The following is an 18,916-nucleotide window of genomic DNA, read 5'->3' as shown; positions in this document are numbered from 1 at the left end:
AATTGACAATGTGTCACATCTAAAGCTGAGAGACCACAACAGTGAAACTCAGATCAACAATTTCCTCTTTAAAGTCAAATCAGAAGTTTTAGAATCACAAATAAAATTGACCTCCTCACTAAAGAATCTAAGATTGGGTATATTTGTGTGTTATGAGTCAAGTTGCTAAAGTCCGAGTATCAGACAGGGATGTAAAAATAAGGGTAGTGAGAGAAGGTACTTTCAAGTGTTGTTTTGAGAATTAAATGACATTATCCATTTCAACCACTTTGCACAAGTCCTGAGACCTTCTAACAAAAAGCTTTAATTGTTGTTATTATAAGTTATCACTACTGTTATTATTATCAAATGAAAACCCATAACTGTTTAGTAAAATAGGCATTGTGTAGAATTTTTGTGGCTTCCAACTCAAGAATTCTATGAAACAGAATATTAGAAACAAAAGTTGGCACATGTCAGAACTTCACAGTGATTAAAAACACCAGGAGAGCATTTCCACGTCCAAACACAAAAGGACCTATTCAACAGCAGCCGTGGCAGTAAATGAGGCACCGAGATCTGTATCTAAGGAGAGAAAAGACAGCACAGACAGGAGGCACCCAGTCAGCGGAAAGAAGAATGCAGAGGGGAACAGCAGTCAAGTATGAGAACAGTTGTTGTGTATTTAAAGCAGAGAAAGGAAACCTAAAAGCTTTACAGACAGAGGCCAGATAAGGAATGTTATGCTTGGAAGGACTTTGCAGTTAAATCGAACCTGCTGACTTGAGACATGAACCTGAAAGTGTGGCAACACATAAAGACCTTAGTAATGTTCATTGGATAGAAGATAGCCTGGAAAACATGAAATATGGGAAAATCCAATAATGTAGGAGTATCCTAATGATTATATATTGAAACAAAAAAAGGCATTTACTACCAACAGTGGAATATCGTAGAAGTGACATTCTTATCCTGGCTAACTCAAGATTTATCACACAAAATGCTCACAAAAAATGAATGTAAGTTGACAGTGGAAAGGAAATTTGACCTGTATGTTGAAATATTAGAAAAAGGTAAACCATACAATTCTTTCTTAAAATTTTAGCAAATATATTCTGAAAAAAACGTTTTTAAAAAGTCAACTTTATAATACAAAAACCTAGGAAGTTTGGGTTAAAATTGATGAAGAAAGATGGACAATCATTAGATGAAATAATACATGATAAGTCTTTAGAATGAGAGTGAGAAATAAAAGGTGGAAAAGGAAAGATTTATTGAAAAAAAATAGATTAGAGAAGAGGAGAAAGCTTTTTAAGTTCTTCTTGGTTCTATAGTGCTCATCCCAATGAACATGCACTACTCTTTCTTGGGCCACATGGTGAGACTAGAGAAGCTGCGGGTGCCGCCGAGGCCTGCTCCTGGCTGGAGCAGAGGGAGACTGACCACTCCAGTCCCCACTGGCTTTTCCTTTTCTTCTTAGAATTGTATATTGCTGTTTTAATTTCTCCTTCACTCCCTAGGGTTGGGGGACTTCTAGAAACAGCTGAAGATCAGGTCTCATATTTAAAATTCAGAAATTAAACCATTTGAAATTCACTTGAGTTAAACAAAGGAAACTTGGATTTTCACAGAACAGCAGCACCTGAACAGACTGAAAGGAAGACTCCGCAGAAAACTGAAGCAATGTTCAGGAGAGGAGAGAGACAGAAATCCAAGCTCTCCAAATACCCTGTCTGAACCAGAGACTCTCGACCAACTGCATGGTGAAGAAACGCTGCTTCGTAAATGATGTGTGGGAGATTTTTCCAAGAAATCCATTTACATCTCCTGTTAATCACGTTAATTATCCGATACACTTCATATACAGGGTGGGGCAAAAGTAGGTTTACAGTTGTTTGGATGGAATATAATGCAATAATTAATACATAATGATAAAAGAATGAACTCTGTTTTGTGTACTCACAAGTGTAAACCCACTTTTGCCCCATCTTGTATGGTCTCTATCAAAAGAATAGCATGTTGAAAATGTCCCAACACATTTCAATAAATTTGTTGTCTAAATCAATTACAATGGTGAGGCTAAAATAAACTAAAATCAACAAGCATTGTTATTTTTCTCAACAATACACACATTTGTCAGCTTTAAAAAATGTTTTGTTTTGTTTTTTTAAATCTACACCTGAGGATATTTTTCCATCGATTTTTTGATAGAATGAAAGGGAGGGAGGGAGAAAGAGAGAGAAAGAAACATCCTTGATTGCCTCCCACATGACCCGGACCAGGGCCAGGGATCAAACCACAACCAAGGTATGTGCCCTTGACCAGAATCCAACCCAAGACTATTTGGTTGACAGGCCCGTGTTCTAACCACTTAGAAAACCAGCCAGGGCAGCTTTAGAGAATGTTTTGCCCTTTATGATATTTGTGAATTTGTTAATGGAAGAAGATTCAAGTGTCCATATTTTTCCTTCTCATGTTAAATCAAGACCTAAAAGAGTCGATTATAGAAAGCAAACTTTTCTGCATTAAAACACAGTAATACCTAGTTGCTTTTTCCATCATGTTGTTTGCTTCTGGTTCATATTTATTTACATTATAAAGATATTGAGAAAAAATGTGGTAAAATCTATCAGAACCAAGACACCCAGCTCCACAGATAGAAAAATATATTCTTGAAGAATGAAAGCAAGTTTATATATGCAATCCAAATTTAGAAGCTGCATATAAAAAAAATAAAATTAAGACAATAAAAACTAGATAAAATGTATCAAATAATGAATTATAAAATGAAATTTACATATGTACTTAGTTGTTATCCTTAGACAAGCCAATTTTTTTCAGTTGAAAAAACTAAAAATTATGATTAAGTTTTTTATTTAATTTTCAATTATATCTCTGATGAAAAATATCAGACGATAATAAAAAAGGTTAAAATTCTATATAAAACTTATTTCAAAGTTTCAAAGGTTTGCTGTAAGTCAATAAGAGAAAAATGTAATTAAAACAATTATACTTAATTATGTAGAACAAAAAGCCATTGATTATTCTGTTTCAAGCCTGATGTTCAAGCAATAATATAAAAAAGATAAAAAGCAATTTTGAGAACATTTTTGTATCCTCATTTTTAAATACAGCCAAAATATAAGTAAAGCTATAGACACATGGATAAGTTAATTCTTCACATCAAAAATTTGTATTACTCCTCTTGTTCCAGTGATATCAGTAATGCAATAATGTAAAGAAAAAGGTCAAAATTTTCTAACCACTCAGGTTAGGTAACTTAGACTGTTTCTTACCAAGTCACTATTTCCTGACTTGACTCCAACTTTTCTTTCCATGGCTTTTTCCCTTTAGCTCCTACACAAATGTGATAGCATTTTTTTTTCACTTGTGAAAAATGAAGAGGGATAATGTGGTGTAAGTGAGAATGAGGTAGGATCTGATTCCTCAGCTATAAATCTTGATCTGTCATTTCCCAGCTCTGTAATCTTACCGGAAAATATGAGAATCTTAACAGGACTTTGAAGATAGACTAAGGTAACCAACCCATAAAGGTTCTTAGCATAATGTCTGACATAGACATCAAGCTCCTTTACAACAAAGTTAAAAAAATCCAATACAATAATGAATATATCTTAGTATAAAGTAGAGGTCAGCGCACTTGCATATGGCTTTAGCCTCCGCATTGTATAATTTTAAATTAAAAGTGTTTTTGAATGCCTGTACTGGGACAGGATTTGAAATAAGATTTTTCCCCTTTGAGCACACTTTTTCATCACATGGGTCTTGGATGTGTCCCTTGGCAAAATCCTTTCAACTTTTCAAGAAGAGAAATGGAGTCGCGCTAATTCCAAAACATTTGGGAAGTAAAGGAATTGTCTGAATCCGGGGAGAATCTCTTCAGCCCCAGTCTCCTTCCTTTTAGAGCAAGCCTTCCTGCAGAGAGCACAGCTCTTCCTCTTCCTCCACACTGCAACCTTGTCTGGGGCCCCTCCCTTGACCTGGTTTCTGGGTGCCCAGTTGGCAACGCTACTTAGTAATGAGATATACTCCACATTCGGCACCTCCTCCAATGTAGCCTCTGCAACTGATCGGGTGTAATTTGGACTCCATTTTCCTCTTGATTATTTCTCAGATTGTCCAGAAACCAGATAGTGCTATTCATTCAAGGTACCCTAAAATATTCTAATATTAGACAAAATCTCCATTGTCAGAAGAGAAACATGTTCATAAAAGGAGGTGACTTCCTCCAGGTCTCACTGATTGTACACAGCAGATTTTGTTTTCAACCTGAGTTACAGTTTGTCATTTTTTTTCCTTTATTTGTTTATCTCTTTTATTGAAATATAATTCATATAGCACAAAATACATGCTTTTAAAGTGTACATTTCTGTGCTTTTTATATTTGCAGATTTGTGTAGCCATCTACTTCCTGAACATTTCTACCATTTCCAAAAACCTACATCCAATAAGAGACACTCTTCATTACCTCTTCTCCCCACTCCGGAAAAACACTCATATACTTTCCGTTCCATGGATTTGACAATTCTGGGATTGTATCATATGTGGACCCCTGTTTTTTGCTTTGTCCACTTTAGCATGATCTTTTTAAGGTGTATCCTCCTTGTAGTATGTCTTAGTATGTAGGAGATATTTTAGACACCAATACATCACTAGTTTTATACTTAGAGAGAAAAACATGAATATCTGCATTTCCTAGTTTAGAACATTTAGCCATTATGATAGTCATCAGAAACTTTACATACCAGTTTGGCTAAAACCATGGCGTGTGTTTAAAATAGCATCTTTGATCTCATGGTGACAAATACACCTAATTACTGAAATAGTAATCTTTAAAAAATCAGAGAGTTTCCATAGAAGTATGCTAAACTCATTATTGTTAACCTTTGATAAATATACTGACAATGTCGTTTCAATTTTTTAACTTAGAGTTGAGAGATAGACCTACTATCGCCTGTAAAATGACTGGTGATTAGAGGGGAAGACAAATGAGAATAATTAAGCAGCAGAGAACCAGGTCCAGGCCGTTCTCGTGTATGAAGAAGGCACTTACAGCTTACTGGGGAGGGCCGGCAGGTCCTGAAGGATCTCCTCGTAGGGCTCCTCTTGTGCTACGGTGGGCGCGGACTGGGGCTCCTGCATCTTCTCCTCCCAGGCAACTTCAGCTTTCAGCAGCATTTCCTCAATAAACTCAGATGCAGCGATGTCTGCACAAAACAAGACAAACAGGAAAAGTGAGTGGCGAAATCACAGAAAACTATTCACTTTCAATACTTCTGAAAATGCTAAAGTTCATCAGCACATGCGGCAAAAATAAAAACGTTAAAAGCTTAAGGTAGGAATAAAATTGCAGTACTGCTATTTAAAAAGACTATTTCACATTACTGACATATTTACTTACAAATGAAATAAAAAAATATATAAAAATAATTTTCAGCCCTGGCCAGTTTAGCTCAGCAGTTAGGGCATCGACCTGCAGACCAATGAGTCTCAGGTTCGATTCTGGTCAAGGGCATGGACCTGGGTTGCAGTTCCGCCCAGGCCCTGGCCCTGGTCAGGGTCATGTGGAAGGCAACCAGTTGATGTGTCTGTTGCATTGATGTTTCTCTCCTCCTCCCTCCCACTCTGAAGATAAATGAAAGAATATCCCCAGGTGAGGATTTAAAAAAAAAAAAAAGCAAATCTTTAAATAAGTAAATAAATAAATAAAAATAATTTCCGCTAAGTGGTGATATGTAAAATGTAAATTGCTGAGGAGCTAAACTTGAGGGAACTTAATGTTATTTTACTTTCAGTGAAGCTCTTCCTTCATCTTGGTGAATATGAAATAACACAATAAAAATAGTTTTATATTCAGAATGACTGGGCTATTATATAACATGTAGGAAGCATTCTAAAACATTTCACTAAATGGATAGATGTACAAATAAATACTCAGTTGTGTTACTGAAATAGTGGATCTAGCCTCCCAATCTGAAATATGAATTATTATAGTTCCTTATAAATCACACATTAACAGTGACATCTGGACAGCAATAGAGAAGGGCATTAATCAAACTTACACTTATTAACAAATGATGCTGGCAATCAATAAATCCCGAAGAAAATTCACATTAATAACAATTAGGAACCTAATGGAGTCAACTGCTCCTTTTCCATCCTAGTAACTAAACTGCATGAGCACCCTTGTCTATAAATTTGACTCATGTGGCTTTATGGGCTGGTTGCAGTAATTCAGCTACCACAAGAAAGTATTTACGCCAGGATTTTGTCATCATTTGCTTTGGGTTAAATCATAATCACATAATGAGTAGGAGACAGCTCAGCTTCCTTGCCGAGGGAGATGATTTCTGCCCCGCCTAACAGCTACACTTCAAATTGCTCTGATCCCCCAGTGGATTTTTTGTGTCCATTTTAAATTTAAGAAACAAAAAATAGCAGGAGTATAGTATAGTACTGTTATCCTTCTCATTTGTTCAGTCATAAAATGGATGTCACATTCACTGTCCTCGGCACTATTGTTTGATCTGGTTCTTTCTTCTTGCTCTTGGATATGATGTTGGGATACCCTGCATTTACTTGGAACCTCTTTGTCCTTTGGATGTGAGGGAAGTATTTTCATTCAATCAACAAATGTTTACTGAGTGTCTACTATTGTCACATCACCGTGTCTCTCATGACCAACATGGCATAGAAAAGGGGTTACACTGATGACTGATGGTAGACACGGCAGAACCAACATGGGCAAAACTGGCTGAGTCACCATGCACTAGGCCTGAGAAGCTCAGGCGGAGTCTAGACCAGAAGCTCAGTCATTCCCCGGGGCTGTGGGACTGTCAGTTACCTTAGATGTCTATTTTGGCACAGGTGACCCTAGACCTAAAAGGTGAACATGTGGCAGATAGGAGTCTATGCAGTCAAGGGTCAATCACATATTCCCTTCTTTGGGCAAGAAACCAGGAATATGAACTTGAAAACTGTAGTCTGTTAGAACTAGAATAGAGTTAACAGAAGGTGAGAGGGTGTGACATATTTCACAATAAGTACATTTGTAAAAAAAAAAAAAAAAATAGAAGAAAACTCTTAATTACTATTGCTCCTTTAATATTTACTATTACACATGCTTTTGTGTTCATGTTAAAATTACTACACTCTCATTAATATTGGCCTATTCTAAAGTTTGAGACTGCTAAGGTATCATAGTTCTGATTGTTAAATCGTCAATGTATTTTAGAAGAAAAGATTAAAAACACTCAACAATGATACTTAATTCCAATACAAAAAGAATAGAGCATCCTCATCCTGCCTTAAACTGGAGGTTTATCAAGTAATCATAATCCCTCCCATTTGTACATCAAATAAGAAATCTCAGGCTGGTAGTTATAGCAGCAAGAAGAATAAGTAGATATAAATTACTTAGATCAACTACTACCTTCAAAAATTTTGTATTATTTTGTTAGACTTTTTCCCTTTATTAGAATTCTTTTTTCGATGCAACCAACTAATTTAAGAGTAGTATCTTTTTTGTCAAATTTGGTAAAAGCTGAAAGATGAATGTGACATTTATTTTTAAAATATATATCTGAATACATAAGAGAACACTGGTAGAAAGAACTCTAGCCCGAGCTGGGTGGCTCAGAGGGTTGGAGTGTCAGCCTGTGTAACAAAAAGGTTGCGGGTTCAATTCCTGGTTGAGGGACATACAAGAGACATTTGATCGATGTTTCTCTCTCACATAGATCTATCTCTCTCTTCCTCTTTCTCTTTCTCTCTCCCCTTTCTTTCTCTAAAATCAACTGGGGAAAAAATGTCTTCAGGTGAGAATTAAAAAAAAAAAACTCTAGAAATGTTCAAAATATGTTTGTTAAAAATAAGTAACATTAAAGTAAGCTTTTCAAACTTCTAAATTATCTTCAGAATAATAGTCTCTACTTCTTGCAGTATAAATATCTGTGCAGAAAAAAATATTGTTATTGTTTATAAATACCCTAATGAACAAACATGTATTAAGAAAGATGAGAAACAGTTAAAACAATAGCAAGAAAATATTTTAAAGTAATGACACTGCAGGAATCACTACCCTGGAAGTTTAAAGCCTTAAAAGTGCATAGTAATGAAGTACACGGTGACCCATAAATATAACTGCTCTCCAATGTCTCTTGTCCTGGAGCAGCGCATCTGAACTGTGAATCGTGCCTGAACAGGGGCGGTTTTCACAGAGCTTCTTAGGACAGGCTGACTCTCATTCCCTAACTATGCTCATGATACGTGAACAACTTACACATGACAGGAAAGAAACAGAGACTGCTCAGTGGTCCCAGGACGCTCGCAACTTACCCGAGGCTTTCTCTTCATTGCAGTTCAGAAGGTTTGGATTTGCCTGATGCATCAAAAGAAGTTTTACCAGGTTTGTCTGAAAAATTAGAGATCATTGAAATAGGAAATACCATGCTGGCTACTGAAGATTTATCAGTAGATAATACATAGTCATGGCCTCAAGGGGCCCTTGAGGTTGGGGAAATGAGAATGCATTAGCATAACCTATTATGCCAAATGTTTCCTGCATTCTCCATTTCCTCTTCCTTTAAAAAAAATGATAGACATACAAACTCTTTTAGCAATTAACGTACTCAAACCAAACACTACTTATCAAATGATGGATAAATCGCTGAGGATTTGAAAAAGTGCACTTAACGCTTCTCAGGTTGGTTTGCAGGGTATCTCTTCTGGGAGGAATTACATGTTATAGTGGGTTTTGCTTTGTTTTAAATTCAGTAATTCATGAAAGTCTCATTTATTGACATTGTCCACCCGTTACAGCCTTGTGGACAATAGTAGCCTAAAGTCACATTGGAGAATTAGAAAAACTTAATTTCAAGTTATAAGAATTAACTTGAAGAGATTAACACATTTTTTAATTATAAAGTATATCACATAAAGTGTGCATATAATAATGTATATATATCAACGAAAGCCATAATGAAATAAATTCCAGTGCACCCAAATGTTAAATATGTCATTAATGGTACCTTTGTGTGTTCCTCCTAAAAGTTAATGCTCTTCCTGTTTCCCAGAGTTGACCACCACCATGAATTTTGGATTAATCATTACTATGTATTCTTTATATGCTTAGACCTTACATAAGAAAGTATCCTTAAACAACAAATTGCTTAATTTCATCTGTTTGTGACATCTATAAAAATAAATCCTGGTGTATGTATTATTCTATGGTTGACCATGGGTGACTGAAACAGTGTAAAGCAAATGACTGTAATCACCAAAACTATCAAAGTTTAAGGTGACCGACCGCATGTGCGTGTGAAAGAAAACACTACATGACTAGTAAAAAATGTGTTTAAGCTAAAATTTAAATTCACAGAACTTACTGAATATAGACTCTTACTCATTCCATGGATAGTTGTATTTCAGTTGGGATAAATTTAGCAAAATTAATCCTTTATGGTTATTTCAATTACCTCTTTAAAAACTTGAAACAAATAGCAATAAGTTTGGAGATAGTCAGATTCCTAGTTCAGAAGCTAAAGGAGATTGTCTCACTTAATAAAGAGAAATTATGACGTGAAAGGTCCCCAGGGAATTTGGAAGTTGTATATCCTATGCTCACCGCCACATACTCTGCAGTGTAATGAGTAAATGCCTCTAGCTCAGAACCATTTGAAGAATTTCAGATCAAAAATATAAAAATGTCGAATAGATCCTTAATAATAACTTTATTTTTAATCCAACTGTGATTTCTTATTAAGCAAATAGTTTTGCTTTTATCCCTTGAAATGCATGCTTTCTAACCCCACAAGCGCTCTGCTCAATTGTCCTGCGTTTCTTTCAGGAAACACTCACCATACAGCAGCCTCATTCTGCAAGGTTCATTCCATATCAGACTCCTCTGATAGACCTTTTTATACTATTAGATGTGATAGTGCCCATAATATTTGGCTCTAAGTTGAACTTTCTTTCCATTTTGCAAGACTTCTTTGAGTAATCTATCACAAATCTCTATCTCCAGACCTCTCCAATTCCTTGCACGTGCCCGAGTATCTCCTGGGGAGTGCAGAAAGGACCTCTTCCCCTAGCCAACAAGCCTCACGTTGCGTGCTCCTGCACCCACTCTTCATGCATCTATTTAATGACCCACCACTGAGAAAGACAAGCATCTGCTAAACTAAAACATTCAATGACCCTCTCTTTAATAAATGGCAACCTAGTACTGTGCCCGGCCCTGTGCTGACCAAGAAACAGACGTTGTACCTGCACTTTGTTCCCACAAACTAGAGGGTGATACAAACACATGAGACAATTCCAACACTTCTGATAAGTGTTGTGATAGCGATGATACAAGGTGTTATATAGGGTGCATGAGAGGAGCCAGTTCACCAGAAATTAAGAAATTAAAAAACTGCTAGTAAAGTAACATCTCAGTGTAGTCCTGCGAGGTTAAGTCAGATTTGACCACTCCACACTTTCAGGAAGAGCAAAGAACAGGAAAAAGATGTACATGATGGCATATTACAGAAACTGAAAGAAGTTCAGTATGGTTACATCCTCTAACCTGGTGGCAGGAGACAGGACAACCCAAGCTGGAGAGTTGAGCAGAAGCCCAAGCACATGGGCTCATTCACTGTGTTACGGAGTGGGCATTTCATACCAACAGTAATGGAAAGAATGCTATGTTGAAATAGTGTGATTATTTTTGCATTTAGAATGGAGTGGAGGAGGGGCAGGGAGCTCTGTTAGGAGGCTGGTGGGTTAATCCTCAGGTAGAGATGCTGAAGCCCTGGATGAGGGTAGAGGCAGTGAGGCACAGATTAATTGGTTATGATTGTAGTTTGAAGAGCTCAACTCCATTTACTAGGTAAGACTTTTGGGGCTCAGTGGTTTATGAGATATGGGGGTTAGGAGAAGAGAAGGAGGAACAGGTAATGCCCAGTAAATGATGAAACAGAGAAGGGGCAACAGATCAGGAATGGAAAAAAATAAAAAGATGATTCTCTTTGTACACAAGTTGAGTTTGAATGAAGGCAGGTTGATAGTGATTCTCTCTGGGCAGGGGTCCTCTTGGGTCTTGAACTTGGGAGAGAAGTGAGAGGAGGCTTTGGGAAGGATGAGCAAGCAGAGTATTTGAAGCTGGAGGAGGGGAGACTTCTAAAGACATGTAAATATTGGAGAGAGAGAGAACCTAGCTAGAATAGAACACTGAGCTTTTCAATGTTGTACGTTCAGAGGCATAAGAGGAAAACCAGACAGTGTTTTTATTTTTTTCCAAAGTAAAGAAGAAATGTCTGGAAAAAAAATAAATAAACTCTAACTATATCTCAATTCTTATGTACACGGGTAAAAATATATTGAAAATATAAGTGACTCCTTGAAAAATCAACATATACGGGTTGTGTGATACACAATATTTTGAAGAGAAGGATATTTAGATTTCAGCGCTTTAAAGTTATTTTCTTATGTTTTATTGCAGTATTACCGATGCTTTATAAACACTAAAATATATACAGGAATAGAACCAAATTTTACCTTATGTACAACTCATGAAAGAATTGTTGCTCAAATAACTTATTTAGTTCTCAGTTTTGGAGAAGAACAGGCATTTCTTTTTTCTCAATGGAAAAGTTAATGTATTTATAAAGGGAAGCTTTAAAATATATATGCCATCCCAGTATAAATGTCAGTAATAAATACTGTAAATACTGTTATAAATTATAAACTACCTTCTCCCTCAAGGTATTTATATTTGTAAGATATTTATAAGAAAATGAAATTGCCGTGAATGTCTCTAAAAATGTCATTAATCTTTCTAAAATGTTAGCATTTCTCGAGTTTTTTCCTGAACTGAGATGAATTTATTTACAGTAAATATCTTTAGAGTTATAAATCTCTCATGCATATAACCTGATATTCAAATAAAATCTGTTTCTAAAACATCATTTTGAAAACAAATATTAAGTGGCATTTTATGGGTAAACAAAATTTTAAATAATTCTAGATATACGGTATATTCTTGACAAAATAATCAAGATACAATTTATTCAAAATCTTCTATTAACATAAATCTCTTAGTTATTTTCTTAGTTTGAATTGAGGGAGAATATTTTGGTACTGGGGTCATATATTCTAAAGGAGACTCCTCACTCTACCTCTCAGCATTAGAACTTTGCTTCTAGTTCTTGGTAGATCAATGTGTCGATTCAGTTCCTTCCATTACTCTGCTGGACACAGGGGTGGCACCACACAGGAGTGGGCACACAAATCATGCTCTGCTGTTCTGGAGCTTACATTCCGGTGGAGACCATTCCAGTAGGTTTAATGGAGAAAAATGGAGAAGACATGTGTTCTTCAGATCCTATCCTTCGTACTAAAATATACAAGGATTTAGAAAATGCTGAAATAATGGCTAGTCATTTTCTAGAGAAGCAGAGGATAAAGGCGAGATTGTTTTTTTAACTCTGACTCATTTGTGTACTATAAATAGCCATTTCTGGATAACATTATGTTGGACATCTATCTATACAAGTCTAGCTATTGGGTCACTTGACCAGGACACATGCCCTTTGATGTTTCAGTGACGCATTTGCCTTCGTTATTCTCAACAATCTTGGAGCTATGTAAAAATGCCCCTATAAACAGGTGCATTGGTGGTTCCCATAAATTGAAGACCCTGGGGCTAGGCTCTATAGAATAATAATTATTAAGGCTTATTAGGTTCACACAGCCAGCAAGTGGTAACTGGTACTCAGAGCCGGTGAGGAGGCCGTGGAAATTCTCAGAACAAAGCTGGCTTCATCATTTCATTGGGCAAATTAAAATATAGGTGTGTTTGTGAGGGGGAGTGCCTGGGACATAGAAGAAAGACTAGGAATTCTAAAAAGAAGAAAGAGAAATAATGGTTTCTAAAATTTGGGGACAAACATTTTGCAGCTGGGTTTGAAAAAAATAAAGCTATTGGAAAGTTTCTTAATTCATTTAACATTAATAAATGATGCGTGTTGGAAATGTAGCTGGCATACTGGAAATATAGTAATAACAACATCAATCTTAATTACTCTTCATCATGCAAAGCCAATGCACCTTTTGAATCATATTTCCCATGTAAGTTCATGACCATGTTTCTCTAGGCTGAAACGCATATTTAAAGAACCCGAAGTTCAAATTTGGCGAAATCTTACAATTTGCCACAGTATGAATGGACTAGAGAGTACTATGCTAAGTGAAATAAGTCAGAGAAAGAAAAATACCATATGATTTCACTTATATGTAAAATCGAAAGAACAATATAAACAAACAACCACAGAAACAGACTCATAGAGACAGAGAACAGACTGATGGTCGCCACAGGGGAGGGGTTTGGGAGACTGGGTGAAACAGGTGATAGGATTGAAAGGGCAGATTGGTAGTTACAGAACAATCACAGGGATGTAAAATACAGCACAGGAAATATAGTCAGTAATACTGAAATAATATATAGGGTGCCAGATGGTTTCTGGAAATGTCATGGAGAATACTTTACAAAGTATATGATTGTCTAACCACTATGCTGTACACCTGAAACTTATACAAAATAATATTGAGTGTAAACTGTAATTGAAAAAAATAAAAGATTCGATTCCCGGCCATGCACCAAAAAAATAAAAAAAAAAAAATTAAAGAAAACCCAAAATTTGGGAAATTTTTTTAATGTGACAGGTAAATGGGGTGAGAGTACTGATATCCACGAATTCTCTCTACCTATTTAATCACTGATTTCCTCTATCTTCTGACTTTTCTGTGAAAGGAAACTTCAGGAAGCTTTAGGAAGGACGTAGCAGTTGAACTGGGCTTAAGTTCCTTATATCCCGAGGCGTGACAGGTGTCACATCGGCATGTATGTTAACCATTAAATGACTTTCTATTGTTAACCCTAACAGTGTAAAATAACATTTTTAAAAATCTACTTTCATCACTAAAACCAGTTGAAAGTAGTTTTACTATATAGCTAACCTGTCTTACTAGTTTAATATATTCCTTAACCTTTTTTTCATGGTTATATAAAACATGTCTTTCCAAGACACAAATTTTATCTGACTATGATTTTGTCTTTTAACACTTACCATATAATAAAGCTCTGTTATACGCCCTTTAAAAATGGATAAAAAAAGCTGTGGTACATACACACAATGGAGTACTATGAAGCTGTAAGAAAGAAAGATCTCTTATCCTTTGAGACGACATGGAGGGACCTGGAAAGTGTTATGCTAAGCGAAACAAGCCAAACAGAGAAAGGCAAGTATCATATGATCTCACTTATTTGTGGAATATAATGAACATAACAGTCGGAGGAATGGGGTAGTCCCAGAGACGTGGAAGTGGGGTACAGACTGACAATCCCCAGGAGAGGGGGAGAGATAAACCACTTATATGAACTTATATGCATGCATGCATGAACAATGGACATGGACAACAAAGCTGGGGACAGGGCGGGGAGGGACAGGAAGGGGGGAATCTGTGGGGAAAAAGGAGAAACATCTGTAACAAAAATAAATTAGTTAATTAAAAAAAGATTAAAAAAATGTATTCTCTTAGATAAAAGTTTCTACTTATGCAGAGTAGGGTTTCTTATGAATTCCTGAAAGGACCCTGCCTTGTTTTCATGGAGGACTTCAGACCTCTGAAATTGAAGGTACACTTTATGTGTCTGAATTTCTGGGGAAAGGATGGGTTGCTTCATCTGATTACCTGAGGGAAACAATGCCTGATAGCTACTACTTCTTTCTGCCTTAATTAATAGCATCTAGGATATGGAATGGACATATCTAGATGATCCTTCAAAATCTGAGGCAGAAAATACTGGTCATATTTAGGCTTGTTCAACATGCAGGACCAAGGATGACAATAATAAAACAATTTTGTAAATACATGTCAATTTCTACTCTGCCTCCGAAGGTGGTTTTCACGTGAAAATAACCATAGTTAATTTCCTTTCATCACACTTTACCAAGCTTTACAAGGCTTTCAGAAATAAATATTTTTCAAAACAAAGACAGTTGTTTATGATACACCAACTTAGACTGGTTTCCTCTCGGTCCTCTCTGCCAATTACACCAATAAACCCTGGAAATGATAACCCAGGAAGAACCCCGACCAGTGGAACGGGAGAAGGACTCAGAAGGGAGGAATCACAGAGGCAGGGCAGCCTGAGTCCTCACACCCTGTAGAAGAAGGCATCTCCAGACCGGGTGTTTTCCACCCCTGACCTAGTGACAAAAAGGGACCCAGACAGATGTATGCTTTCTCCATCCAAACTACGTCCCCTGACAAAATCAGGTGAATCTAACACCATGACCTCCCTCAACTAATATTAAGTGCCAAACAGGCAACTTCCTTCCACTGAGCCTCAGATTCCCTCCCCCACAAGAGATAAGAGAGGAGTATGTCCCAACAGGCCCCAAACCCTGAAAGTCCCTTTGACCCCATGGAGATTTTCCTTCTCCACTAGGAGACATGGGAGCCTGCTCTGGGGAAACCCATTCTATCCCTTCAGGGGGCACCAGCAGAAACCAGTGGGGGCCCCCAGGGTACGATAAACCAAGCATTCCAAAATGGCACCTCAAATGGTCTGAAAATTGTACTGTCATGGGAACCAACAGCCCACTCAAGTAGATCAGAAACTGATACTAAACCTTAACAGGTGACTGCTGGCTGAAATAGAATATTTGTAAAAAACAAGTTTCTCTTAACATAATAGCCAAGATGTCCAAGATAAAATCATTCATCACACAAAGATCTAAAGATTACATCTTGAATGAAAAAAAATGGTTAACTGACACCAACAGCAATATAAATCCTGTTGGAATTATTCAATGATGATTTTAAAGCAGCCATCATAAGAATGCCTCAACAAGCAATTAGACATTCTCTTGAAACAAATAAAAAAAAAAAACTCATAAAAAACATAGACTTATAAGGAACCAAATGGACATCATAGGACTTAAAAATACAAAAATATACCAATTCATACAAAATATTTCACTGGATTTGCAACAAATTAAACACACACACACACACACACACACAAATTGGGTTCTGATAATTTTTTTTTTTAATTTCTAGTAACAGAAATAGTAACATGTTTAGTCCACAATATGTAAACTTTTAAAAATCTAGTCTTAATCCCCCAGAGTTTATCTCATAAAAGTGGTTAAAGGGAACCAATTTGCTGCTTTTTAAAATGGCATTGATTCAAAATCTAAAATTCCTTTTTTTTTAATTGGGTAAAATGTAAGCCTTCATTCATTCAAGGTAGGGTACTTTTCTGCTACATTTTACTGAGCCATCACTAACTTCCAAATTTAGCTCCTTCCAGAAACAATTCCTGACTATAATGGGCACATCTTGATAATATACTGATCACCATTTCTTCAGCACAGGACAACAGTTTGGGTCCCAGGGAACAGTACTTATCTGTTTGCTTCTCTATGTTTAACTAATGACAAAACCTCTCACCAGTACACTGCAAGCTGCTCTGCTAGAAATAAAGTACTGAGATATTTATCCCCCAATATTCCAGTGGTCTAGCGGGGCCTGGGGACCCTGGACCCCTGAGGCCAATGACTTCAGTGATTGCAGCCTCAACCCTTAACCCATCTACACACACACACACACACACACACACACACACACACACACAAAATCACTTGCTAAAAGCACAATTTGAGGTTTGTTAATAATCGGTTAAAAATATTTACTAAATGACCAAATCTTTTTCTACAGAAAATCTTGCCAAAGTAAACAATATTTTTATTCATTTGAAGACCTTCCCCAAGCAAAGTGCATTTTCTAAAATGGTCTGAAATACAAATACTTTCAATTCTTTCAACAACTGCACAACTCAAAAATGTTGAAAGATATTTTGCATACCCGTTAGTTTCTAAGGAATTTAACTTACTAAAATTCAATGAGTGTAATTATTATCCCAAACTAATGTTTGGAAATCAGCACGTTTACCTTAAATCTCCATATGCGTAAAACTGAGTTATTTTTCATACTATTACTACTAAGACATGCTCTAACAAAATATACACATTTTTATAAATTGATTTTAATAGTAATGAATTACCATGAACAATGCTGTCCCATTCACCCACTTAAAAGTTAGAATTTGTTTCTTCTTCATGATATAATGGTACCTAGTGAAAATTAATGCATGCAATAGTAACTCAAGATGTATTAGCTACAGCCAAAAATCAATTCAGAGAAAGAACTCTGCTACCCATCCTTCATTCATTAAATAAAATATAGTTTATAGAGAAAAACAAAATATAAAATGTAATTTTACTTTACATTTATCAACTGTAGAAAACAGCATGATTACAGACTCATAAAATGGTAAGCTTATAAGGACTATATAATACTAAGAAACCTGCATTAAGCCCATTTTATAAAGGATATTTATAAGTTTTGATTATTTCTCCAATGATTTTGAGCACAATATGTAGTGTACATAGTCCTAAGGAATGTGTTATGTCCTTCTAAAAGTAAATGCTTTCTTTCATTCTCAAAACTATTTGTTTAGTAAGATGACGCCATTAAAAGTCAAATTACATCATGTTTAGTACATCATTTGAAATAAAATAAAATTAATATAAAACGATGCACTGATTATAAAGCCATTCGATGATTCAGGAAATCGTTTACCTGGCCGTACTTGGCTGCCAAGTGAAGCGGGGTCCAGTGCTGATCATCTGCTACATTGAGGTCCCCGCCGTGTTCCAGGAGAAGAGACACCACCTCCTTGTAGCCGCCTGCACATGCCATATGTAACTGCAACAGGGGTATTTTGTTCTTTAAAAAGCAGCAGTATTAATACACCTTATTCAGTGTTAAAGAGAGCAATTGAATAAAGTATTGAACCTAAAATACGGAGACCTTAATAAAACAAACAGATATATAATTTCATTTATTTGGTACAAGTGGATTTCATTATTCTTTGAAAAACGCTTGTGGGATAATTATTATTTTCCTTCTGACTCTGACAGTGTACACTTTTTTATGTAATTCCTATTTCCCTCTTGAATGACCCTTTCTACTATAATAGAAATACCTTTAAATACAAAATATAAAAATTCAATACTTTACCACTCCTTGCCCTAAAATCGAGCATGTACAAACTAGCCCTAAAATTCCAGCACTGTATTTGGAGCAATAGGAGAGGGATTCAAAGATACAACTGACAACAGAAAACATGATCACTGTGATGCTTATACACACATAAAGGGACAGGAACACGCGAAAGGAGGAGTCAACCCTGACAAGTTTTAAAATGATCATGTAGCTATCACTGTAACATTCTCCAGTTTAGTTTCTCAATGCAACCTGACATAAGGCTTCAGGAACTACAATGATGAAATTAGAGTTTGGAGAATCTTTCACATTTTTCAGCTGCGGTGATTCCTGTTTCTAAAGCAGCAGCCTTTCTTTGTAAGTAAACTATCATCAAACCCAATTTGCATTAGATTATTAAGTAACTACACAATTAATTGTATAGTTACAATAACTAAGAAGAGAAAATTGTAAGAAAAGGAAAAAAAAAACTAAAAGTAGTAAAAACAATGACTTCTAGATTTTTTAGCATGGAACATTTTCTTCCTCTTCCTTTCCATTTCTGTCACAAAAATAAAATTACAATAAAGTCAAAGAAGTTTATTAAATATATATTTTGATAAAATTCAGCAAAGTCATTTGCTTTTCTACCTTTGGACTTAATAGTGTTCTTCAATGTATAGTGATACTTATGTTTATTTCTTGTATTTCCAAGTACATTAGAGCAACACATAAATTTATCTAATTTAAGGCATAAACACTAAGAGGTTAAGTTTTACATCAATCTTCCCATACTTTTATATACAGAATTCATCTCATT

The 18,916-nt window shown here is 35.9% G+C and overlaps 1 protein-coding gene across 1 annotated transcript in view; it reads right to left on the bottom strand.

Annotated features, from left to right (window-relative positions):
* MYO16 (myosin XVI) overlaps positions 1–18,916 on the bottom strand; it is a 422,200-nt gene that overhangs the window by 330,298 nt on the left and 72,986 nt on the right. The window contains exons 6-8 of the mRNA XM_036250228.1: positions 17,692–17,817; positions 8,338–8,413; positions 5,054–5,207 (exon numbers count right to left, since the gene is read on the bottom strand). Coding sequence (XP_036106121.1) covers positions 5,054–5,207; positions 8,338–8,413; positions 17,692–17,817 — 356 coding nt within the window. The remainder of the gene's footprint in view (positions 1–5,053; positions 5,208–8,337; positions 8,414–17,691; positions 17,818–18,916) is intronic.

Source organism: Molossus molossus, unplaced genomic scaffold (assembly GCF_014108415.1).
Source record: "Molossus molossus isolate mMolMol1 unplaced genomic scaffold, mMolMol1.p scaffold_m16_p_9, whole genome shotgun sequence".
Lineage (NCBI taxonomy): Eukaryota > Metazoa > Chordata > Mammalia > Chiroptera > Molossidae > Molossus > Molossus molossus.
The sequence above is the reverse complement of the archived record's forward strand: the minus strand, read 5'-3'. Positions and strand labels throughout refer to the sequence as shown.